Genomic DNA, 26630 nt, shown 5'->3' on the forward strand with positions numbered 1-26630 from the left:
GAAGGGAAGGGAAGGGAAGGGAAGGGAAGGGAAGGGAAGGGAAGGGAAGTAATATGATGAACTGCTGCTGGAGGGCAGGAGAAACAGCATTTTGGGTTGCCTAGGAGCCTAAATGGAACACAAACCCCATGAGCAGCTGAATTTTTTCAGACTACCTCATCATTTTGCTTGTGATTCAAAATCTTTTAATTCTTTTATATCTTATAGAGCATACACAGGACTATCACATAATCTTCAGTTTTCAGGTATGTAAAACTATTTCATGAACAAATTGTTCTATGCTTACTCCAAATTGACCCTAATTGTTATTACTCACCATAGAAATATTTCCAGTGGCTAGTTCCCCCCATCTATAGCTATTAGTCAAGGTGACATAGGAAGTGTTGAAATGGCAGATCTTGTTAGAACACTAATAGGAAAAAAAAGTTAATAATTCTTCAAGTTAACTTTATGCCCAATTAATCATACAGTGGGATGAGTGCTGGAGGCATTCTGTTCCAGATGCATATCCTAATTTACCTGCACTAAAGCACACCTCAGGAAGACAGCTTTGTGGTTGAAATATAAATCAGGCTGAGCTATGAGAAATTCTCTTTCAGACTACCAGGAATTCAAACTGTGAAATAAAATCTTTTGCATTTTGCGAGTGTTATGCAGTGCTGTGTCGCTCTTACCTCCATAGGAAAGGCCTTAAAATTAACCGTGTGTTCAGAACCACGCTGGTTTTCTCTCCCCCAGTGAAATCGAACATCGTGTAGCTCAAACTCATGTCCCCGAGGTAATGGCCCACCTATTAACACTGGGAAAGAAGAAAAGTGGTAAGGAACTTGACTTTCAAAGCAGAGAAGCCCCTGAAGAAGAGAACACGTTGTATTCTCCAAACACAATGAGCAGATTGCAGCAAGCTTCATTTTTATGAGTGGTACCGGAGAGGAGGAGTGAAGATGACAGACTTTAGACCTTTACTTTCAAAGTACTGGGCAGGTACAGAACATGAATTGAGGTAGTTACTTGAAACTGCTGCCATATGCACTCTTTGTTTTATGATGCAGAACAGCTGGAGGCACCACCAAAAAAAAAAAAGTGGACCTTTACCAGTCAGAAGAACGAATAAGTTTATTGCTCTTAACAAAATATTAGCCCTGTGCAGATGGCAGGGGTTCTGAATTGAACTGGGAAAGTTCAATGCTTGATCTCCATCACCTGTATTTGTTATGAGTCACAGAAATTGACAGAAAACTTTGATTACAAATACATTTCTAGGTAAAGGTGTTCAGTCATATACCACCTGTCAGGCTTCTGAGATACAGAATGCCTCCATATCAAAATATAATCAGACCTACTCATCAGAGCAGCAACGACATACCTCATTTAGCTTAATGGCTGCTTCTAGGCAGCCAAGGTTTTTCTTTACTTTACTTTTTTAAACATCTGGAATTTCTTAAAAGCATCTGTCCACAATTTCAACGCAGGCACACAAAAAAAATTATATAGCAATTCGATATTTTTGCATTAATGGAGACTTCCACCATAAGTAGTAAAAGCAAGCAATCATGAGGCCCAAACTACTATGGAATTAATCAGGGGAAATGTTTTGCCCAGGGATTTCTGAATCTTCTTCAAATCAAATATTATGCCACACATTGGAGGTAACTTCCCACTAAAATTGAATACTGGCTTCTAGGCAAGGCTGGATTTTATTTAAGGGCACTCACAGTCTTCCCCAGAATCCATTACATTTTAACTTACATTTCATGGGCTTGGAATGAATCTTTTATAATCTTTGATAATTAATAAGGATTATTTAGCTGCATAAACTACATCTTTAGGAAATTAATTCCATAACATAGTTATTTTGCTACACAAACTATACAGCCTGAGTTGGGAGTACAAGACATAGTGTGATACTAAAACAATCTAGCAACTGAATCATATTGCAACTGTACATAAACAAAACTGAAGATACAGAACTATAAAAAACTGAAAGAAAACTGATTATTTATGGTTTTCATAACCATCAATTAGGTTGGAGGGGAAAAAAAGTCAGATATTCCAATTAATCTTCCTTTAATAACTCTTCATAACTAATCTATCAGCCATTAGGATTTCTAAAATGAATTTTCCTAAATGTATAGATTCAGATTTTCTACTTAGTCTTGTTTTATCTGCATTCTATCTATACCCATATCCCCTACAGGGAAAATCTACAAATCTGATGAACACTGGGGGAAGCACAAGTTGAAGTATTTAAAGAAATCTGGACAAATAAAAAGAATCATGATACTCAATTAGTGCTATTTCTTAGGAAAATTTAGCATGTTCTCTGTTTTCAAATATTGCTCCCAGGAAAACTAACTAGAACAAATGTTCTCTACAGGATGTAGTCATGGATCTCCAGGAGCTCCGCAGAGTTTATTTCCAAAGCTTAAGTTATAACATTGATCCCACAATAAAAGTATTTTAATGCATGAAGCAAGTTTATCTTTCCTTTGCCTTTCATTAGATCTTGATTCTTGTCAATGTATGAAACATCTTTAACTTCACTTTGCCTTTCAGCAATTTTTGAGCCTCATTAGAAAATGTTTCTGAAACGATGATCCACTGTGCAATCCACTGCTGGCTTAAGAGAAGTCTCTCTGTTAGTAGGATTTGCTCTAAAGCATTTTTCAATACAGAATTCCATTACACAGTTGGTCATGGTTCTTCCACTTAATGCATAACACATGTACCAGCATCAAAACGAAAGCAGCCCGTGAAAATGTTTGCAATTAAATAACGAGAAGGATTTGGGAATTCCAGATGGACTGCGTGTCTTAAATTAAAGGATAAAATCAATCACCAGTAATGACAAATTGATTTTTAATATGTATCTTAATCAGTTTACTTTTTCCCATAAAGAAGTTTTCCTTTGACTGTTAACATTACAGTAGATGAGGATCTCTTGCACATTAATTGGACAGAGTTTCAAAAGCATTTAATGCTCAACAGTTCACATCAAAATAATCTGGCCAAATGGATTTGTCATCAGAGATCCCCTGTGAGGAAACAAAACTGCAGGAGTTTCCGCAATCCCTGAAAATTGGCCAGAATACTAGGTCAAACACAGCTTATTAACTCTTTTCTCCTCTTGGTAGGGATAATAAATGTTGCCTTCTCCCTCACAAAATTGGAAAAATTATTCCCATCTTACAAGTGGAGAATGGGAAATCATGTAACATGAAACCTAAGGAAAAGTTGAAACTAAGCCAAGATTTCCTAAATCATAATTCCATACCTCAGTCATCAACTTCAATTCTATTTCACATTTTCTTATAATTCAAGACCCTTCTGTCTGGCATCACACTGCATTCAAGCATAAAAAGAAGTCTTTCTTCTAATTCTTTTAGTGGTTTTGCACACATATTTAGGTGTGTTGGTCCCATTTTATTAATTATGGCCACTAAGTTACAAGCTGCCCTTGGGAAAGGTAGGACTGAAGGAGCTGCATTTTGGCATGCAAGTGATGAGGTCATTTGTGGTATCTCTCACGTCCTCCACAGGAGAATTCAAGAATTCCTGATCCTGTGGGGAGAGCCTTATCCCCTGAGAAAAGAGCTCTGCTTCTTATGAAGGCAGTAAAACTGACTGGAAATAAAATATTTCTGTTTTATTGCAAATCTGCAAAATTCTTTGGAAAGAAATGAGTTGCAATAATACATGGAAATTATCAAAGAAAGGCAATTATAAAGGAAAGCATCATTATTAAAATAACAAACCCCTCCTTTTCAAAAAATTCAGTGTAAAACTGAACTGACTCCCTCACTCTCAGCACAGCTGTAGTTCCAAGTATTACTGGGATATCAGAAGGAAATAAAAGTTGGAATGTCTCATACTCTGACAATGTTCAGCTGTTTAAATGCCCCCAAAAGGCTGTTACTAGCTAAGACTGGTTAGAATAACATAGATGCTCTTCCAAACACACAATAAGAACTACCATAGTGCTGGAAAGCACAATGGACTCTTTTCTCCCTTCCTTCATACAGAATAGTTTATCCAGTTGAAAAGTCGAGTAAGATACTGCAATTTCACCTAAGTTGGAATTGTTTCTTTTAATGTTTGCTTCTAATTCATATTTGATGAATGACACCAAAAATGTCATCCTTTAAGAAACAAGGACTACTTTGCTACCTGGTCCTCATCAATACTGTGAGCATGTATAACTGATGTACCTATCTTAAGCTGTCCAAATCTGTACTTAGTACTCAGAACCCACTCAAATTAATGGAAAAAGTTCTTTTAACTTATTTGGTCTTTGGACCAAGGATAAACCTTGCCAGCTGTACAGAATAATTTGGCACAATACTGTCTTAGCAGCAGGCTGGATGGCTTCTGAATGCAGACAGCTGTAATGCCAGTGAATTGGAGGACACCACCACAAGAAGAAATTCTTGACATGCTCTGAAGCAATGGGATTGACTATTCGAATGGGCACAACTGCTCACTGCTGGGAAAAGCTACTGTTCCTACACTCCCAAGACAAAGGTACAGTGAGTCTTAAGGCAACACGAGTTTTAGCAGGGAAAACCAAGGCCGTGTTTCAGCATACCTGATTTTGACTTCAGGGCAATCTGAATCGAATGCCCGTCGTTGATCACTTCACAGTCACGACACACTACGTAGTTCGGTGACAAACGCACTTCCAGGAGCGAGGGGTCATATTTAGCTTCTCTCGAGTTCAAGTTAATGGGCGATTGGTACTCCCCGTTAGCATCGGGGAAAATCAGCCCCCACTCCACTCCTGAGGCACAAGGGAAAAGCTGTTACGGGGGGACCCTGCACCCTGAGCTGTGGGCCAGCCAGACCCTCCGCGCCCGCAGCCCCCGGCGCGGGCAGGGGCTGCTCCGCCGCAGCGCAGCCCGCCGGACCCGGACACGGCCCCGCTCCCGCCGCCCCGCGCTGCCCTCCCGGCGGCGGGGACAAACCTGTCCCCGCTGCGGGACGGCGCTTCCCCGCTCCCCGCACCTCGGGGCGGCCGAGGGGGCGAACCTTCCTTCTCTCCGCCACCGAAATCCCCTCGCCGCCTCCTCCTCCCCCGGCCGCGGTCAAAGTTTCTCCTCGGTGGAGCCGCCTCCCGCTCCTCACCTTCCTCGTAGCCCCACTCCGGAGCCTCCTCCCGGCGCGGCGGGGGCTCGGCGCCCTCGATCAGGCTCCTGTCAGCCATGGGCGGGCGCCCCGGGAGCGGCCGGGCGGGGTGTGCGGTGTGTGAGTGTGAGCGTGTGCGGGGCGAGGCGGGCTGGCGGCGCTCCGCACCAAGGCTCGGACCTCCCTCCGCCCTCCCGCCCCCGCCCGCGGCTGTCGGCGTGCGGAGGGGCAGGGGAAGGGGCAGGAGAAGGGGCAGGGTCGCCGCCGGGTGAGGCCCGCAGCCGGTCACTGTCCTAAAGGCGCGGTGGGGCGGGCGAGGGGTGAGATGGCAGGCGTTGCCCGCGCTGGGGTCTCCCGTAGGATGCTAATCCCCTGGTCCTCCCTGCGTCTTCCCTGCCTTCCCCCGAGGGCTGCTCCCGTCGCCTGGTTAAGCGGGTGTTTGCGCTGCCCCTCCAGCTGTGGCATAGGAGGACTGTGCGCCCGGGGGGAGCAACTTCAGCAAAGGGAAGGGCAAAGCCCTGCCACTGGGGGGAACAACTCGGGCGTCGGGACAGGCTAAGGGCCGCCTGGCTGGAATGCACACCTGGGCATCAGGTCGGACGTGAGCCAACAGTGTGCCCTTGCCGCAAAGAAGGTGAAAGATACCTTGGACTACATTAGGCAAAGCAATGCCACCAAGTCAAGGGAGGCAATCCTGCCCCTCTGCTCAGCACTGGTGAGGCCACACCTGGGGTGCTGGGTCTAAATCTGGGCTGTCCCAGAACAAGACACATGGACCTACTGGAGAGAGTTCAAGAATGGGTCATGAACATGGTTAAGGTACTGGACCACCTCTCCCATGTGGAAAAGCTGAGAGAGCTGGGACTGCTCAGCCTGGAGAGGAACAGGCTCAAGGGGACCTCATAAGACGCATACAAATACCTAAATGAAATATGCAGAGAGAACAGAGATAGGTTTTTCAGTGGTGCCCAGTAACAGGACCAGCTGTGATGGGCACAGTGAAATGTGAGGTTCCTTTTAAACACCAGAAAATACTTTTTATGGTAAGAATGACTAAGCCCTAGCACAGGTTGCCCATGGAGGTTGTGGAGTCTCCACCCATGGAGGTATTCATCTGAACATAGTCCTGAGGAACTTGTTCTGGGCAGCCCTGCTTAAGCAGGTGATTTGGACAAGGTGATCTCCAAAAGTCCCTTGCAGTCTTAGCCATTCTGTGATTCTGTGGTTACTCCTCACCCCACAGCACTGTGCCCATCCTACGCAGGGATGGAGACCCTCATGAGAGTAAGGCAACCGCTGAATAAGCAAGGGAGCCAAGCTCTGTCCCTTTGGTCCTGAAGGAGAGTTGAAACATCTTTACAAAGACCTCTTCACTTATTCCAGATCCAGAAGTGTGGCATCAGCTCCTCCTGCAGATTATACAAGAGGTGGGGTTTGAGAAAAGTCTCTCCCCAACACAAAGATGCTTCAATTCAAGGTTATGAAAGGACCTTTCCTCCTCCTTTGACAAAAGCCACGTCTGGAACTAGGGAACATTCATTCTGTCAAGGGAAAAAAGGAACAGAAGGGACCTCTGTTACAGAGATCTCTTCTAGGCAGTAGTCCAAACACTTGCATCAGTGAATGCAAGGGGAACAGGAACCCAGGACTGGCAGTCTGAAATCCCTGACAGCAACCAGAAAAGGTAACAGAGGCAGTCAAGTAGCATTGCCATAATGGTAAGGGCTAAATACCCTTTGCTTACCATCCTTGTCCACTTAAAGACAGTGACCAGACCTCCTGCATTCTGGTATCCCAAGAGGATAACATCTTGATCCTGTGCTGTTGATCCACCAGGTCTGATCTAGGTGTGGACCTCATTGCGCGTCAGTGTTCCCCAACTCAGCAGCAGTACCTGTGATTTCTGTGCAGCACTGACATGGGAGCAGAAATTATCATCAGTGTGAATGTGAGATGAAAGGAGAAGGACTGAAATGAAACTTCATTAATGAAGCAAGAGAGTACTGGTTCCTGAGCTGCATGCAAGGTGAAAAGAAAATAGGACAAAACAAGCAGAATGTACTAGGTTAGGGGTTTTTCAAGATCAGAAGAGAAACACAGGTTTCCTTTTGCAGCATCCTTAGTTACTCTCTTCTCTATTGGTGGTTGAGAAGAATATATACTACCCAAACAAACTACAACCATGGTGCAGCTTACTGAGGGAAAAAAAAAAAAAAAAAAGAAAGCAAATAGGCATTTTTCATATAGTGAAAACCTGACATCAGTACAAACAGAAAAATCAGATTTTAACATACATTTTAGTCACGTGAGACATGATGTTGTCTATGCATACCCACCTCCCAAACCAAATTGTCTTTATTAGTTGTTAAGTTTTATCCCCTAATCGTGTCTTAAACCCACACCAGCTGCTTCTATTAACGTCAATCCCTTTGAATCATTGCTCAACCACATAGGGAAAAAACAAGCATTCCCCTAAATCATCACTGATTCTGGTCCATTTGACTGAAAGTTCATTTTCCTGTTCAGAGTCTCATATATTGGGAAAAAAACAATCAGTCCTAGGAGGTTGGGTTCATTCCCTTACTCCTTAAAATACTGTATTTCATTTGTGCCCTCTCTTAAGTCCTTTCCTGCAGTAGCTTTCCTGTGGGATGTCTAGAATTTTGTGCTCACGAGGGGCAACATTATCAGACCTGTGAGTTCCTGTTTTGCAATAAACACTTTTCACGGTTTTCCATAGTTTTGATGGTTTCCATTCATAACTTAAGAGCTAAGCAATGTATATTTTTTGCCCTTCCTTTTAACCTTTCCATTCTTTCCATATGTCTCTGCAAAATTAGACATAAAAAAGTTTACTGAATACTACTAAAGCTCACTGAATAGTTGGCATTTCTTTATTCTCATATGTCTGTTGAGCAGTTTTCTGTTCATATATCCTGTTCCTTCCATAATATCTGTCAGGCATAGCATGATCTAATCAACAGATTAGATTAGGCTGGAGATTCCTGCAACTTCTTTAGTGGTGAAGAGTGTAAGTAACAATGGAGTTTGTCTCTCCACAAAGAAATGAGCACAGAACAGAGCTCTTCCATTAAACTCCAACCACAAATGCAGGTATTGACCTGACCAATCTCTGCACAAACCAACTCCTTCATTTATGAGCCCAGCTTCAAGTAAAAGGATTGAGACAATCAGAGACAGTGGCACAATCTAAGCCTTGTTCAAAATCTGTGGGCTTTGATCTCCTTCAATGATGTAGGCACACCTAAAATTTTTTGTGTAGATGTTCCCAATAGTTGAACTTACTATGAAAAGGTGTTAAATATATAGCTATAATACATATAAATGCACTCTATTCTGTGAAATTCATTGCTCATGATGGCTCAGCACATTGAAAAATCTGTAGGGAGGCACAGTTATGGTCCTCAAGCTACTGTCAAACTGATAGGCAAAAAGTAGGAGAAGCCCAGCCAACAGGACCTTCATAAGTGACGTAATACCTCACTAACAGAAACAGGAGCAGGGCACCTCTCTCCCAAATCCCAGTTCAGTCTTTAATTCTGTGGAACCTGCTGACTTCTTGTTTAATTGGGATTAATGATCATACCCTTTGATGATGCCAGGGAAAAAAAAGCTCAGGCACAGATCCAGGGCTTAATAGTTCCTCTTTGAACTCACAGGACAGAAGTTCAGAAGCAGTGTAGTCTCTGACATTCCTTTTAACAAACAATAAATGGCATTTTGAAACATGGTTGATATAGTACTTAATCCTGGAAAGACTGCAAGCAACTATTCTAGTGTTTCCTATATATATATATATTATTATTCACTCTGCAGTCCCTGATTTTTCTTCAACAGACAATATACCTTTCCCAAACACCTTAAATTGTATATACTCAGAAAACCAGGCCTGAACTAGAATTCTCCATCCAAAAACTGTGCAATTTATATGTGTAAATAGTCACTAGTGACTAGCAACATTTTTTAAGAGGTTACATTTCCACAACTGTACTTACTGCTTTCACCACTCCAGCAGGGATAGTCCAAAGCAGACAACTGTACAGGTTAATAAGAAATCTACAGGAAAAAAATCCAGAATTACATACAAGTTACTTTAAACTGTACATTTCTACCTGCAGGATTCTTTCCCAGCCATAGAACTGACAGTTATTTCTCTGATTCAAGGGATGAGAAATTCGAACTGTGAGATGATCATATTTCCTTTATTATCCACTTTTTTCTTTATTACCTTGCCAACGTAGAGTAGTTGAGGGCACATAGGACTTAATATTTTGATAAGGAGATAAATATTCTGTGGGATATTGGAGAATTCCATTTGAGGCAATTTAGAGTCTGTTTATGCTTCTCTAAGCCAAATCTCAGCTCTTACCAAGGTGTTCTGAAAGAAAAACTAATGTCCATACAGCGAGATAGGCAACTGAAGGGACCCAAAAACATCTAGTTTGTCCAGTAAATAGGACTTCCTATTTTGTGTCCTGTATTGGCTATGGGGTTGACCAGCAATCATCTCTCTCCTGGTCTTGTTTCTATCTTTATTTCTTGCCAGGCTACTCTCTCAAGTATGTTTTATTCTTTTCCAAATTTAGAAGTATAAGCAGAAAGTTTCTGTGTTTGACTATTAAAGCACAAGCTTATATGTAACAACATTGAAAATCTTTCTACATGTTTTAAAAGAAACTAGTTCATTACAAGAAATAATATTCCAGTATTCCTGGAATAATATCATTTGCTTGTTTTTTTTTCTGCAGCTGAAGTAATGTGTTACAAAAAGGAAAAGGATGGTTGGGTAGTTCAAATAGTTCAAGATGAAAAGGTAAAGGGAGACCATTTTCAATAAAGGGACCATTTATAGCAAAAAGAAACGGTTCACAGTGAAAAACACCGTATGTTTGCAAGTCAGGTTTACACTGGCAAATACCATCATGCAAACATTGCAAAAATATGTCCACTGAATCCCAGTTTCCCCTTTCATCCACACAAAAGGGTGGTTTCAGTGGCCTTGAGTGTTTTAAGATCTTTAAGTATAAATTTGTGCTTCCTGGTTTCGCCAGCTAATAGGATAGAAGACTAGTCCTGCACACACTCCTCATGTTTCACTTTACAACACGCATGGTTTAGGGAGGGAATTAAAAGATCAACACATTGATCTGAAAGTGTGTACACAAGTTTTTCTACAGGACAGCTATAAACCTCTTACATGCACAAGAGATGAAGGGAAAATGGGAACAGGCCAATGCTTACAAACTGATGGGCATAATTAGTGTGTATTCTCCCAGTGTTCAAATGTGTAAAATGTGACTATTATGACTGTCCATGAGAATTTACATATTAAGCTAGAGGACACTAAAATTATGGGAAGATAGTTTCAAGTTCTTTAGGAAAACTCAAGAAATAGGAAGTAGTTTTTTTAAGGATTAAAAATACTACAGTCAAAAAGAAGCTGAAAAAATAATAAAAAACCCAGAGAATAATCTGTGTAGTCTCCTGGAGAGAGATCCTTTCCCTAAAAGAATCTAGCCCTGGGAAAAAAATGTGTCAAGAACTACAAAAAATGGCAAAGACAACAGGAACTGCTGATGAAGTAAAGTAAGCACAAAATTGAATTCCTGTAGACAATAGAAAAGTAGAAGGGAAGTGGGATTTTTTTTTTTTCCCCTGTCAGGCTAAAAGAAAAAGAGAGTTAAAGGATGAAATAGGATGTCTCTGAAACACAATGAAACAGAATGCAAATGATAATCAAGGGATCTGACATGGCAAAACTCCTATGTAAATAGTTCTTTATTTCTTTAGGAAGGAAGCAGAAGTAAAGATACACTCAGATGTAAATTCAAGGAAGAAGATGAGACACTCAAGGGGAAAATCTGCAATAAGGAGATGATAAATATGTATTTACCTAGCTGTAATGATTTCAGATCTTTAACATTAGATGAGATTCCTGAAGGATTATGAATTTCATCTAGTAGCTATTGAAAAGGAGTGGCTCTCTGGGAGTAGATAGATGTTAAATCCACTACTTGCAAATTAAACATTTTAAAAAGAAGCACTGAATCAGGAAAATATATAATATCTTCTACTGTTTAAAATAAAAGGAGCTGAATAATGGGCCTGATCAATTTTTTTTCAGTAGAAGAGCACAAGCAGGTGTTGGCTTACAGGTGTTGGCTTTTCATCTGAGAAGCTTGTAAAAAAGGGGAAGCACTGATCAGGATCAAGTGACAAGGGAATAACAAGATACTTGAGTATGTAAAATGATGGTGAAAGGAGTGTCAGTTCTTCATTCATTGTACTAAGTTTTGCTTATCAATGTGTAAACATCCATAGATGAAAAAGTGCTCATGTGCCCCTTTCTGGTAAAGCTATGAAATCATAAATTCAGAGTGCAGTCTGGCTTCCTATATCACAAGCTATTACATTTAATGAAAGTGTATGTATTAAGTTACTTGTTTGGCCATCAGTAAATAATAACTTGCGTTTAGCCACAACACATCTTCCAGAAATGCCAGACCTGAAGACATCAAGACATGAAGAATTCGTTACTTTGAGAGCTGTTTAGGTGGTTAATCTCTTTCAGTGTTAGCTAATGGGTATCTAATTCTAATTTGAATTTTTCTGGCTTTAGCTTTCAGCCATTGGTTCATATTATGCTTGTTTGCCTTGACAGAAGAGCCTTTATTGCTTTATATTTTCTCTCTAATGTACTCACCCCCTTTAGTCTGGTCACCTCTGTGTGATCTATATACTGACCCATGTGATCTAAATACTGACACCAAAATTGTTCTGTGTAGCTTTTGTTTTCACTACTCTGTACTCATTCATTTCTTTTTTATCTTCCTGTCAAGGATTCACATTAGTCCTTTTTTTTCCCCCTTTTTTTGCTGTTGAATCAAATATTGAATCTTGTGTTTTGCTGCCATTTAGTGTAAACATTAAATCCTCTTCCTGAGTCAAGGTATCCAGGAGCCAGTCTACAGAATGTGGACAGACTGCATTATCATTTTACCTTTTATTTTACCATTCATTTGAATGAGTCCTAGTGTTTATTTTTAAACTGAATCTTGTACACTAGTAAATCATATGCCTCATCAAAATCTGTAATCTCATTGTATGTTTCTCTGACAAGATATACTTTCAGTAAAACTATTGTCACTAGCATTAATTGTAGTTCTCTACATCAAGTTTTTGTGACTTTAGTCCCGTATAAATGGTATTTTGTAGTTTTCCTGTGACTTTTGTCAGACTAACCAGAAAGTAATTAGCTACGTTATCTCCTTTCTCTCTTTTTTCTTTAATATTTGTATAATGCCAAAATTATTTAAATTTTATAATATTTTCCCATATATATTTAAAATTTGCAGAAGAGACTGAAGGTCTGTTCAGCCAATTCTTATAGAACTTCAGGGTGTGAGCATATAGATTTAAATTAGAGTTTAAAATCCTAACTTTGCAATTTCGTGTACCACTTAGCTACTAATAAAATACAAAATTCTTTAACCACACATTTTGTAGGCACATCCTCTCCAGGCATGAAACCCTCAAAATATTTATGAATATTTTATCTCTTTGTCATCATCAACAAATGCACTTTTTCAGCAAGTAATGACTTTGTGTTTCTTCTCTTATTAATGTAGTTAAAAAATGTTACTTATTTGTATGAAACCCGGTTATGGATTTTCCCCAAAGTGTTCATCCATATTTTTATAGCCTGCAATTTCTACTTCATATCAATATTTGTTTACTCCTTTTTTCACTTATGATTGGTTTTATTTCTAATCATTTTTTCTATTCATCACTGAATCAGTACCAGATTCTAAGTACAGCTGCTCTATTTTTTTTTCATATTACGGAGTTTTGACACTTTGTCACATTTTATAGTCAGTAAAGAGCTCCATATTTTCATTGAAAGTTTTCTACCTTTTTCCTCTTAAGTCATGTCACTTGTAATCTTAGTGACAGATAACAAACAGTATGATTTCAAAGTATATACAGCAGGAAACAAATCATATGGAAAGCAATTTGCAGTTTCAAAGTCCAGTAGCCAACTGCAGATAATAATTATGAAGGAGCAAGTACTTAAAGGGAGGACAGACAGGAAATGACAGGCAGTGAGACTGCACTGTAATGCTGCTAGAAAGACGCTTAGCTCACATCCTCAGATTTGCAATTCAAAACTGTTTAACTGGAACCTTGGAAAAGGAGATATTTCCATTCAGATTTATATTCTATCATTCATTAATCATGTTTCATGAAGATAACTAGGAATAAGAAACTGATTTTGTTCTTCTAATTTAAATGTTTCACATAGAAACACTGAACACTGATTTCTTAAAGTAATATTCTTCCAGGGTGATGATAACATAAAAAAATAATGTAGTAATACCTGGCTCAGATCAGATATCTGGTAAAAAGAACCACTAAAGGAATTTATCTTTGGATCCTCAGGCTCAAAAAATTGAGATCTTACAGACACAGAAATGCTTTTATTCAGAAATGCAAATGGACTGGTAACTTTCCAAGCCACTGAACAACATCAAACAGCTGCCATTAAAAATAAAAATCCTTTCATACACTGAATATGAAATATTTTCCCAAAACACTCCAGATTTCCATGCAATAATTTATCCAGGGGCTCTAATAGCCCACCTAATAGTTTATATGTCCTGCAATACATCCATGTACAACAGTTTTATATGAAAAGGGCCTGGGGGAAGGCATCAGAGGAGACTTCTTCACTAAAAAGAAGAGTTTAATATCAGACTTTTTATTCTTTCAATCAGATTTTGTATTTCACAGTCTCCACCCTCCTGTTTAAGAATCTGAAAAAAGGCATTTTCTGGTTTACATTGAAACACAGGAGTTTTAAATATCTCTTCAGCTGCTTCCTAATGTTTGTTCCACAGGAAGGGAGTTAGTTCATAGCATAGTGTGCTTTGTTGTGTCTGCATCAGCAAAGCAGATAAACTCAGCCTCTCTTCATCAGGGAAAGGGGCAGAGTGGCACCAGGAGACAGGGCAATACTGACGGATTATTGTGAATGTTTCAGGGAACAAAATGACTTTCAGGTAAGCAGAAAAAATCCTCTTCTACTTACACTCCTGTGCTGCTTCCCAACCTGTTTAACTCTGTTTAAGCACTTTCTCTGAAATAGCTTCTTTTTAGCCCCCAGCTGTGGGTCAGCGTTTCTTATAGCAAACTTAAATGCTCCTAAATTCTATTATTGTTATTCCTGTTAAGCACTTAAAATCTCATTTTGGCCCTGAAAAGCTCTGTCTTGGGTTTGTAAGCATACCATTGAGCACTGGGTATTCCTTTCATGCTGAAGATGGCCCATTTCCAGCAGTTCTGTCTGACACATGTGGACTGGTGTCATATGGAAAGAGCCAGCAGGGCTTTTTCCTGAAAATCTAATGCTGATATTTGGCTACTTATATACCTTGATTACGCTACAGTTCTTATCATACGAAAGGGCAGGCTCCTCTTGAATCCCAGCATGCTTGTTGCTTTGGCAGATCCTTCCTTAGAATTCAGGGAGGCGGAAGATTCTTTTCAGGTGGCAAGACATCATTTATAGTTTCTTTGAAGTTTTCCCGGACTGTCTGCATTAGCACTAAGTAGAAGGCCTGCTGCAGCAAGACTGATGGCACTAAATCAAAGCACTGACAAAGCTTCTAAAGCACAATTTTTCTGTGTGCTTCCTGTGAGCACTTTCTCTCCTTCTCTCTTTTTACCATCTCTGTTCAGGGCTAGGCTTTTGGCACAGTCATCAACACACAGCTTTGTCAAGTTACAATTTACTAAAGAAAAGTGTGGAAGTACAAGATTAAAAGCTTGTTTATCACAGAGCATCTTTGCTAGCATGCAGCACCAAAGCAAGTTGTTCTGTGACAGGAAGGTTAGTGCTTTTTCAGTGTCACGGGGAAAGTGAAATCCATGCCAGACTATGCAGTGCCTCAAGCCCAGGAAGCTGCAGGAGTTTTTCTGGTTAGTTTCTCCTTTCATAGTTAAAATCCCAAACACTCTGCAAAACGCCTGCAGCATAGTGTTTCAGATGAGGAACTGCAAGAGTGGCCAATAAAAGTGGGCATGCGTTGCTAATGAGGGCATATTGTGCCAGCACTTTACAAAGAATAGTGTTTTTTCCACCCACCTCAAATCAGCTTCACTCGATGGATGTGGAGAGAGAAGAGAGAGAGACTATGGGGCTGTTTATCCCTTTCTACTCACCTCAGTCTGGCATCTCGTAGAAGCTATGGATCATATTGGGTCTGATCTTGCCCTCATTAAAAAATGACAGTGTTTTGTGTGGAAGTTGGATTGCCTAAGGGGGAAAATGGCAGTAGTCAGATTCTTAACATGCACCCAAATATAACATGCTCTCAGATCACACTGCTTCTACCTTTAACACTAATAATATGATTGGCAACAATCAGTTTGTGGCCTTCATTAGGTTCAGGAGTTAGACACTGTAGTAAATTGTAACTTTACAGCTACTATTCAGGGTACTTATATGCAGATTCAGACAGTACTGCAATGTATGGAGAGCATCCATTTGGGGGTTTCCAGTTAATAAGAATTTTTGTAGTTTATATAGCATTCAACTAAGGCAGCTATTTTTCTAATATTAGACATTTTCTAGTATTAGACATTTTCTAGTATTAGACATTTTTTCTTAAGTACTTTCTGTGGCAACTTAAATAATTCCTCGTACCCTCATGTTTAAATTATACTCCCATACACACTGCATCCATCAGAGTTGATGAGAGTGCGACAGTGCATGCTGCATCTTCCAAAGAGCTGGCATCTCACACCCTCATTAGCAGAAATGTATCTAGAAGCTATAAATGCCTTTCTAAAGATACGTACAACACAGCTCCCTGTGACTTATTCACTTCCTGCTTTCCTTCAAAAGCAGCTGAAAGAGAGACTCTGCACCTGCCTTCTCCTTGTGCTGACATCTGTTTCTAAATGAGAAAGGAGGCAATGAATGTTAAGCTGAAGGGACTTACTTTATTTATGATTACAAAGATTCTTGGCTTGAAGAATCAGTTAATTCCAGTGCCTTTCACCTTCCCTGCTATGCAGGGAGACAAAGAGAGCATTCATAGACACAACACATGTGACACAGGGCAATCTAATGGCATTACTGCAGTTCAGTGAAACATTAATGAATTTACAGTGATGACAGCACAACAGTGCCAGGATCTAGTCTGCTCTGTGTTAAGTAGTTTTCATAAGTAACCTCAAACACAAATAACCAGTCAAGACTCTAACTAAAATCTTTCCTTTTCTGACTAAACATAATCAACTGTTTTTCTTTTGAAACCAGTAGCCATTCTCTTGTTAGCTGTGTCTTAGGTGTTTCTCCAGTCCCTGTCAGATCTCATACTGTTCTCACCAAGCTCAGATAAGACTTCAGTTCTTCCAAGCATCTAATAGTACAAATACATTTTTGCCCATAATCTCCTGTGCCTCATGCTGGTAACCTCCACAGTTGCTTGGAAGTGAGATACAGGGGGAAAAAAAAAACACGCCCACAAAAATAGGTGACATGATTTTGTGCATAGCACTACACCCTTAATCCAACTTTACATTTGCATCCTTTTCTTCACATCAGACCTCCCTGCTGTCACATATCTGTGCCTACTTAAGTATTTGGGTGAGGTGGATATGTCAGGTCTTAAATCAGGTATCAGCAAGGTTCTTGAGATGAGGAAATATGTAAGCACTGGCTGTTTACAGAAGATTTTATGTTGCCTCTCTGACATCAAAAAGGTTATTGACTTAAATAAGCATGGTGACAGAAACAGAAAGCTCTACCAGTATGCCCATTTCCAGAATCCTGAAGAGGAAGGTCTTGGGCTTGAGTAGATAAATATGTGGGGAAGCTTCTCTTCACAGTCCACCAAGAAGAGCAGTCACACTTTAGCATCCACGGAATTATTCACAAAATCAGTAATTTCATTGTAGACATTCCCTCATAAGGAGAACTATGAGTCTGTACTTGAAGCAAAGCAAAGGACTGCCAGTATTTCTAAAACATCTGTGGTTTTAAATATGCCCCATGAAATTTCTCTGAAGAAACAGGTGATCTTCCAAATGCTATAAGATACATGTTATAAATCACATTGTGCTTTACAAGGAAGATGGGGAATGAAGCAGGCAAGGAACACAAAGAGTGGCATAACTGTACATTTTCAGGGATCTGCTAAATCTCACTGAAGCTGATTTCAGTTACTTAGATGAAGGCAGGCTGGGGTGAGAAAGCATGCACTGCAGCCTGAAGTGTTCCTACAGAATGGGTAAGAACAATGAAGCTTGCCTTCCTCTAGTTTTCTCCAGCACTAATTTCAGTAAAACCAAGCGGTGTGGGGTGCAGTGTAGATCAGCTTATTGCATAAATACCCAAAGGTCTGGAAAGACTGGTATGGCACAGCAAATCCTTTGTGGTTAGTACCCAAGTCAGCAAGACCAAAGGTAACTTTCATAGCAGGTGGAGTTTACTAGTACAGCAGTAAGGTCGATAGCTGCACTCCAGGTGCACTGTAGCAGTTTTCTTACAGAAAATGTGGCTCTAAGGACATTGCCATGGGAGAGGAACTACAGAAGCAAGGCAGAACAGAAGTGCATCCATAGAGGTTTATTTACTCCCCAGTCTGATTTTCAATTGATTTCAGCGAGACTTCTCATGTCAGCAGGGATTGCTGGGAGGAGAAGACAAATCTATTTTTTTTCCATCAGAAATGCTTTGAGAATCAGACTTACAAAAATGTATTATATAGGATTGATTTTCTTCATTAGCCTCATTTCAGTAATATTATTAGCTATAAATCACAAGACAGTTTCTTATGGAATTACATTCTTATTAATATCGCAACATCCTCATCCCCCCATCACTTATCATATTCATTTTTCATATGCTGGAAATCCCAATAAAATTAGCCAACTGGACACTAACAGCATGGCTGTATATTTCCCTCTTCCATATACTGTTAGCTTGTTTTTATCTTACTTTCTCTTTTTAATTTTTTTCTGTTGTCGAATTGTATTGCAGAGCACAGAATGTTTTTCTGGTCCTTACAATATCTCATACATTAAAAATGCATTACAGAAGATATCAACAACCTCAATTTGGTTTAAAATGTCTTTTCTTCATAGCTACTGAAAATAAGGCTCATGAATGCATTAATCCTAAACAGAGTAAGTGATCCAGGCCAAAACTTACTATTAAAAGGATGGTGTAAAAAAAAGAAAAAAAGCATAGCTTTCTTCTTATGCTTGATGTTCAGAATAATTCATTCCTGATAATAGTCACAACAATAATAGGAAGTTGAAGAGAAAATAAAATTACTGTCTAATTCAAAACTGAGAAGAAAATTAGTTTTCCTAAACAACCAAAAAACTGCTTTCAAAAGTGATTTTATCTCTACGGAACTGGTGCAAAAGTCATGCTGTTACATTCTCCTTCTGTTCAGTATCTAAAAGGCTGGGAGAGATATTTTTTCACACATATTCCCAGCCCTGCTCTATTCCCTTTGTGCTTTGTGGGATCAGCACAAAAGGTCTAGAAAGTAGGCTGGAAAAATCAGCTGCAGGTTCTCCTTGAGAAAAGGTACCTCCCCAGGTACCACAGTGCCAGCACAGGCAGCTGTTCCCCACGGGCAGCTTGCTCCTTCTCTCCAACATACTGGACTGACCAAGGTCGTGATGTTTACTGTGCTCCTTACCTGGGGGTGGGAAAGCCCAGCCTCTAAGGAATGCAGCTGGTGAGGAGCAGCAAAGCATCCCCCATCTGCCCCAGAATGAGGTGCCAAAAGGTCCCTGCTGTCCCCCTGAATGTCAGGATCCTACACCCTGCAGGTTTATACATGAATTGTTTCTAACAGTACTTATTAGCAGCAGGATAGCATGATTGCACCCATGACTATGACATGGGGCTTCCTACAGAGATAATACTTTTTGTTTTATTATATAAGCAATGATTTCACAGAATGACTGAGGTTAGAAGGCACCTCTAGAGAGCAACTAGTCCAAACTCCCTGTTCAAAGCAAGGTCAACTAAAGTAGATTGCTCAAGGCCATGTCCCATTGTGTTTTGTATGTCTCCAAGGATGGAGACTCCACCACCTCTCTGGGCAACCTGTGCCAGTGTTTAACCACCTACACACTAAATATTCTTTTTCTTAAGTGGAATTTCATGTTGTCTCTTGTCCTGTCATTGGGCACCGCTGAAAAGATACTGGCTCTATCCTTTTTATTCACCTCCATCAGGTATTTATTCACACTTATGAGATCCTCTTGAGCTTCTTATCTCATGGCAGAATCACTCCAACTATCTCAGCCTTTCCTCCATTGGAGAGATGCTCCAATTCCTTAACGATTTTCTTGGCCCTGCACTTGACTCTCTCTGGTAGTTCTGCATCTCTTTTGTCCTGGACAGCCCAGAACAGGACACAGCACCCCAGCTGTGGCCTCAACAGCACTGAGCAGAGGGGCAGGATCACCTCCCTTGACCTGCTGGCAACACTCTTCCAAGTACAGCCCAGAAGATCTTTTTTACTGAAGCTGCTTTTAGCTAGTTTACCCTACAGCTCCTACGGTACCTGGAGTTGTTTCTTTGACTTGGCATTTCCCTTTTTTGAACTTCAAGAGGTTCCTGTCAGCCTGTTTCTCCATTTGCAAACATTTGGTGTAGCAGCCACTCCTTCCAGTTCTGTATCAAGTGCAAACCTGCTGAGAGTGCACTCTGTCCCACAGTCCAGGTAACTTAAAAGGATGTTAAACCATTTTGGCCCCAGTATCAACCTCCTGTGTACACCTCTGGCAAGCAGCATCCAGGTGGACTTTGTGTGGCTGATCATAGTGTGAATAGCCCAGCAGTTCAGGCAATTTTCAGTCTCACTCTTCACTCCTCTTACCTAGTCTGTACCCTAGTCTGCATTTGCCGCTGAGGATGTTACAGCAGCCAGTGTCAAAAAACTTGCTATACTCAAGATCACAACATCCAATGTTCTCCCTTCATGCACAGACCAGTCACTATGACATAGAAGGCTCCCAGGTTGGTCAAGAATGATTTTCTCTTCCTAGACCTATGTTAACTCTCCTAATCACTTCTTGAATTTCACAAGTTTGCAAATGGTATCCAGAATTACTTGTTCAATACTTTCCCCAGGGAATGAGGTGAAGCTGACTGGTCTGTAGTTCCTTCTTGAAGAAAGATGTGACATTTGCTTTCTTCCAGTCCTCAGGAATCTCCTTTGATGGTCATGGCATTTCAAGAGTGGCTTCACAGTGACATTGGCTAGCTACTTCAGTGCTTGTGGTTGCATCCCATCAGGTCCCATGGACTTGTGTTCAGCCCAGCTGTCTAATTGTTCTCTGATCTGGTCCATCTCAAACAATGGTAATTCCTCCTTATTCCAGATATTTCCCAGCATCTCAGGGATCTGAGACCTGAAGGCTGGTCTTACCAGTAGAGACCAATGAGAAAAGAACAGTGAGAATATTGTCCTTTTCCATGTCCTCTGTCACCATGCCCCCTTCCCTCTTCAGCAGTGGATCCGCATTTTCTCCAGTCTTCCTTTTGCTGCTGAAGTACCTGAAGAAACCTCTCTTTTTGCTGTTCACATCCCTTGCCAGATTCAATTCCAAGTGGGCTCTGACTTTCCTAACTTGATTCCCGTGTGCTTAGGCAATGTCTCTGTATTCCTCCTATATCACCTAACTCTACTTTCACCTCTTGAACGTTTCTTTTTTATCTTTGAGCTTCTTGTTCATCTATGCAGTCCTCATCCCATATTTCTTTTACTTCCTGCAGGTGGAGACTGAACACTCGAGTCTGGAAGAGGTGGTGCTTGAAAATCAGTCATGTCTCCTGAACTCCTCCTCTATTTTGCAGGACGGTGTCTTGGGATGGGATTCTTCCAAGAAGGTCCCTGAACAGGCTCATTGTTTGCTTTCCCAATATCCTGGGTTGTTAAATTGCTGTCTTCTCTTGGGATCCTGAGCTCCACTACCCCGTGGCCATGGTGGTTAGGGTGCTGACATTCACATTCCCAACCAGTTCTTCTTTGTTTGTAAAAGTCAGGTCCTGGAGAGCATCTCCTCTCTTCACCTCCCTAATCGCCTCTATCAGGAAATTGCCCTTCAGTGCATTTCAGAAACCTCCTGGGTTGCTTTTGCCCTGCTGTCTTGCTTCTCCAACACATATCAGGGTTGTCAGTGATTTCTGTGAGTACCTGGGCTGGTAAACATGAGATTTCTTCTGGCTGCTTGAAGGAGGCCTGATCTACTTCGAGCTATCTGTAGCAGACACCCACACCAATGTCACCCACATCAATCTGCCAGCCAGCCCAGACCCATAAGCTGTCAACTGGCTCATGGCAGAGCTTCACACATCCCTACCTCTCTCTCTAAAATACAGGGCAACTGCTCCTGCTCACCATCCTGACCTGTTCTTCCAGAAAGCCTGTATACAACCATTGCAGTACTCCAGAAATTTCAAAAATCAGGCTCCATCTACTGAAGAATTCAAAGGTGAGCATTTTCCTCTTTTTTTTTTTTCTTAGATTTCTTTTCCAAACAACTGGCAAAAAACAGAAAGTCCTTTCTCAGTACTATTGCAAAGCACGTGGGTTATGGTCAAATATGTTCTATGCTACTGCTAGTTTTGTAACAAAGAAATGTTTCTATCAAAAGGTGCTTATCACCAAAATTAAATAGTAGCAATAAATGGCTTGTTAATATTTTTCTGTGAGCCAGTTTTTAAATGGGTCACATTGTTCTTCTCTTTGCTAGCAACCTAAAATAGAAGTTTTAATATCAACAGTGGTTTGCACATAAAAAAATGTTATCTGAAATTGAGTTTGGTAATGTTTTCACTTGAAAATTAAGGCTATAGTAGTATAGTTACTGAAAATTATCATAGTTTACTCTTTATTTTCCTGTTTAAAAGCAATATTCTTGATAGCAAAAACTGCAGTTGGAGTTCTGAATAAAGAAAATGATCTCTTGGGACAAGTAATAAGGAAAATGAATGTTCATGTTGAGAGTATAGCATTATCAAGGCTTCTTTTCCCTTTATGGGCCAAATTCTCTGTTGGCATATTTGTTGCAGTTGCCCAGACTTCTGTGAGACTGCACCAATTTATGTTACAGAGAATACAGGACATTTTTTATTGTTGTTAAAATTGAACTAAGTTGTAAAAATAATGATAGAAGTGAAATAAAAACATTGACAGTGTTTTCTTTCAAAAATCTTGGATTTGAGAAGCTATTTACAGACAGCAAACTGTGATCCATTTCTCCCTGGAGTATCTTGCAGATGTGCAGCTGCAGCTCTCTGATACTGAGGAAAATATGAGCTATCCACAGACACCAGCAAAAAGCCAGGCACATGCAGGCCACCCAAGGCAAATGAGGTGATCCAAGAGTCACCAGCAGCAACAAGGGAGGGGTTTTTTACATTCACTGTGAAACACTCTGGGAAAATGGATGTTCAGATGTGCACAGGGTGCAAGTTGTTTGGCCCGACTTGGATTTGTGCATCACAGCGGTGCTGGTGAAGATTGTGTTCAGGCAATGCCACTTGTGGCTGCAGAGAATTCCTTCTCAGAGTATGGACTGCCTTGCTACTGTGTAAGCAGCTTCTGTTCCTGCTCAACTCTCAGTTCAGGATTAAGGGGCGACTCAGGGCTCCACTTCAGTGGCTTAAGTTAAAGTAGGGCAAGAACGGTCAAAGTTGTTTGCAATAATCAAAAGTGTAATGAGGGAAAATAAAGAGGTCTTTCCACCACCTGCTGACGAGAACAGAAGTGCAAGAGAAAACAGACTCAAGTACAAGGTCCTGACTATTCTTGGCACCATGTGTTAGAGTCTTTGGGGATTCTTCAGGGACATGAACTTCACTTGCACCAAGATCAATGAAAACCTGCACATTCAATCTGTTTCTCATAAAAAAATAACTCTGAGTTTCTCCAGTGTGCAAGTCAGAACTGTCTGAAAGTCACAGGGAAATAAGGGGCTGAAGGGCTAAGAATTTTGTGCTTCTTTTTCTTTTTATACACTTCTTATTCCCACAGATCCTATGGGAAGCATAGGACTTCAGCACAGGGACAGCCAGAAAGATTCAGGGCTGTTAAATTAGCAGCTTGTTTAAATCCCAAGGTAAACTGGTTGTGCTAAATTAATCTATGAACCTTCACATCAAATCTAGAGCCTCTGAGCAGTACAGATATTTTGAGATGATCTAATTGTGGTTGGAGAGAAGGGAAAGTATGGGCGCGAGTAACACTGTACTGAGTGCCACAGTGGGGTTAGCACACAGCACAGTGTAAAAAGCTGACACAGGCAACACAGCCAGAACACCAGGGAGAAAAGATATCTAGGCATTTCTAAAAATTAGTTGCCGAAATCATCCTAGGATAGCAGATTTGAAATGCTTGCTAGGAAATTGAGGAAGATGTGTAAAGAAAAACTGTGAGATTTTGGAAATGGTGGGGGGGGATTGGAAAGATCAGGGAAGGCTACTGCTCCCACTCTTGTGGGAGTTTTTCCAGTTCTTAGAGAGGAATCAGAGGCACCGCAGCAAGCTTTGTTTTCTAAACTCAGGCAGGACCAGTTAACAGTAGTGCTTCTTACCAGAGTGAATTAGATGATACAAATACTGCTGTCTTTAACAGAGTGTTGGGAAGCAGGAGACAGGTGAAGGATGCACCATGGAGCCGAGTGAGAGGAGCATTCTGGTAACCCAGACTCCTGGACAACACTCCTGGGCAACTGCTGGCAGACACTGTGGGGTAGATGCATTATATCCATTCCCACTCACACCTAGACTAACAACACTATGAAAGCACAGGGAAATCATCATGGTATTGTCAATTTAATCGCTAACATCAAACAAGAATGGAATAGAGCAGACTCCTAATATACTGCTGGCAAATGTGGAATTTGTAGTATATTGCTATATTCACCTTCACTGGGTAGATGACATTTACACACTGAAATTGATGTTTTTTCAAAATTCTTGCCAACAATTTTGTTTTTACCCCTCTGCACAAATGGTTGAAAACATTTTTTAAAAAATCTGCACTGCTGACTGAAAAAAAAATGAATAAGCATTTTGCAGATTCTGACTCCTTCAAGATGTGATTGATCATCCCATTGCCACAGGTCAACCTCTGCCATAGAAAACTCCAGATAATCTTCAGCTGCATTTCCTAAACCATTAATAGGATAGACAAGGCTAAGATAACAATGCACAATTTATTTTCCAAAAGCAGCTGACAGGAGGAAATGGATACCAAATGGATTAACTCATTAGAACAGTACAGCAACATTTAGAAATTCAAAACAGACTGCCTGGAATGATTTAAATGTAGCACGAGGTTAATGTCAGTCCCTTGCTTAGGCGTGTCAGTGTTGTAATCTTGTGCTCCAGTTTTAGAAAGGTTGATGGGTGCATGCCCTGGGACTTGCACGTTAGGGTGAACTAGACTTAATTAATTACATGACTAGAATGCCACCTATCCTGGCCCCACACAGGTTGCGTAGTATATGCAAGGGTTACATTCACATCCATGGACACAAACACCAAACACACAGACATGCCAACACTTTCTAATGTAAACAAAAAAATCTATTGCTTGCTTGTTGAGAGTCAGCATGAAAAACAGCAGGTATCTTACAGGCTGTAAATACATTCTGTCTTTTAAGAAACTGCATCTGTGTCCAGAGCAAAAACTTGGCAGCTGTCTTGAGGGAGAAAAGTTTCTCTCATGCCTGATTTATAACCAACAGAGAATTTCTCAGAAATTTGGTTTTAACATTTGTCAGCCACAAGTTGTCAACCAAGCCTATTTTCTCCTGGTGACTTTCCACCTGTGTCTCTTTCATAGTTACAAGAGTGTATTTTTAGAAAATTATGGACTTCTACTCAGCATACCAGACTCCATACAGCACTGCTAAGGTAATATCTACATTTATAGCTGTCATTAATGTGGTGTATTTAAGAGCTTTAGTAGCATTATATCATTCACGACATAGTAAGATGTAATTAAAGGAGTCAGGGGCTGTATTATGGAAACCTTTGCCACCACATGTGTAGCATAAAGATTATTTTGCAAAGAGACAACTGGGAGCCAAAGCAGTTCAGAGTATTTCTTCACATATTCATGGCAAAAGCACAATGGCACTTGCCATTAAAAAAAAAATTCTAACACAAGACCTTGTTCAATCACTGCATCTGAAAATGGCTTAAATTTGATTGGTGTGTGCAGGTAATGGGGACTAGGCAACGGCATAAAAATGGTTCTGTTGATTTATGTCTGAAGAGTCCAGATACATGATCTACAACCAGTAGCTGAGAAAAAGGCTTTTTGCTTTCCTTTTGCTGCAGAAATCGCTTGGAACAAGGGTCATCCCAAAACAAAAGCAATTCAAGCAGCCTATCTGAGAGGAAGATGAGGAAGGAAGGAAGGAGGCTTATTTCATCTTCCGCACTGCCAATCATTTTACATCGCCCCAGATTATGCAATATACCATAGCAGGGACTGTGAAGCATGAGTTCATCAGGAAAGGGCACATTCATTAGCACTGCTGCCCTGTGTGGTCTCAGATGTCTGAGGCAGAAAGGTCACAGCCACAGACTTCACAGCATCCCCACCGGGTCTCAGTCCACACCCACTCCTGGTTATCCAGGGTTATAAGGAAAGAGGTTAAACACTTTCTTGTGAAATCTGTTTATCCTGTAGTCATACAATGGAGGCATCCAGTTAAATTAAGTAGTTCCCTTAAAAATGAGAGTTACTGTGCAGTACAGATTAACATAAAATTTCATGAATCGGTGATTTCATTTTGCAGTGATGATTTACCATGTGTAGTGTCCAACAGTATATCCTAAATTGAGGATTTAAAATGTATAATGATGTGTAATGTCTTTGGTGCTCTTGTTGCTTCGTTCGCATCTAAACCGTGGTGAGAAAAACTGTGTTGGCATAAGGCACAAGACTTTTTCTCATATAAAAAAAAAAAATCAGCTTTATTGGAATGAGGTAAAATTACAAAGCTAAGAACAAGATTAAGTCAAATCAGGGGTTGTTTCATATGGTCACAACCCTTCTTTTCCTTGAGTGTCTGGGTTTATTATGATATTTCAATAATAGTCAAACATGTTGGGTCTCCAAATTCTTGTAGAACAGATGTGAGATCCCGATTCGTGCAACCAGCCAGCTCTGCAAATTGTGGGTACAAATCAGATACAGTCTTCTTCCTTTGTTTTGTTCTGGCTTAAAACAGCTCTCTGAGATCAACCTCATCTATGCAATTGTCCCAAAGAGAATTGCTAGATTTAGCTGACAGATGCATAGAATCTCATGTTGCCACAGAATTCCCATGTCTAGTCAGCACCAGATGTCAAAGAATGCAAATCTACAGCTGGGTCTGGTGTTCATTTGTACTCCAAATTCCTTCCCTCACAGCTGTTATTTTCCACCTCC

The 26630-nt window shown here is 40.6% G+C and overlaps 1 protein-coding gene and 1 long non-coding RNA gene across 6 annotated transcripts in view; one reads left to right on the top strand and one right to left on the bottom strand.

Moving 5' to 3' along the window:
* CA8 (carbonic anhydrase 8) overlaps positions 1–5255 on the bottom strand; it is a 55962-nt gene extending 50707 nt beyond the window's left edge. Inside the window, exons 1-3 of the mRNA XM_027902516.1 lie at positions 5122–5255; positions 4586–4777; positions 675–799 (exon numbers count right to left, since the gene is read on the bottom strand). Coding sequence (XP_027758317.1) covers positions 675–799; positions 4586–4777; positions 5122–5200 — 396 coding nt within the window. The 5' untranslated portion in view covers positions 5201–5255. The remainder of the gene's footprint in view (positions 1–674; positions 800–4585; positions 4778–5121) is intronic.
* An 8597-nt stretch (positions 5256–13852) lies between these two features.
* LOC114067225 lies at positions 13853–26289 on the top strand. Of its 5 annotated transcripts, XR_003573348.1 has the most exons (5): positions 13853–14201; positions 20560–20632; positions 21560–21672; positions 25032–25102; positions 25532–26289. It is a non-coding gene; the product is annotated as an uncharacterized LOC114067225 (long non-coding RNA). The 5 variants fall into 5 exon arrangements; XR_003573346.1 differs by lacking the exon at positions 25032–25102; XR_003573349.1 differs by lacking the exons at positions 25032–25102; positions 25532–26289 and adding an exon at positions 22450–23522.
* The last annotated feature ends 341 nt before the right edge of the window (positions 26290–26630 follow it).

Source organism: Empidonax traillii, unplaced genomic scaffold (assembly GCF_003031625.1).
Source record: "Empidonax traillii isolate 1590-97213 ecotype Southwest subspecies unplaced genomic scaffold, ASM303162v1 scaffold883:size360155, whole genome shotgun sequence".
NCBI lineage: Eukaryota > Metazoa > Chordata > Aves > Passeriformes > Tyrannidae > Empidonax > Empidonax traillii.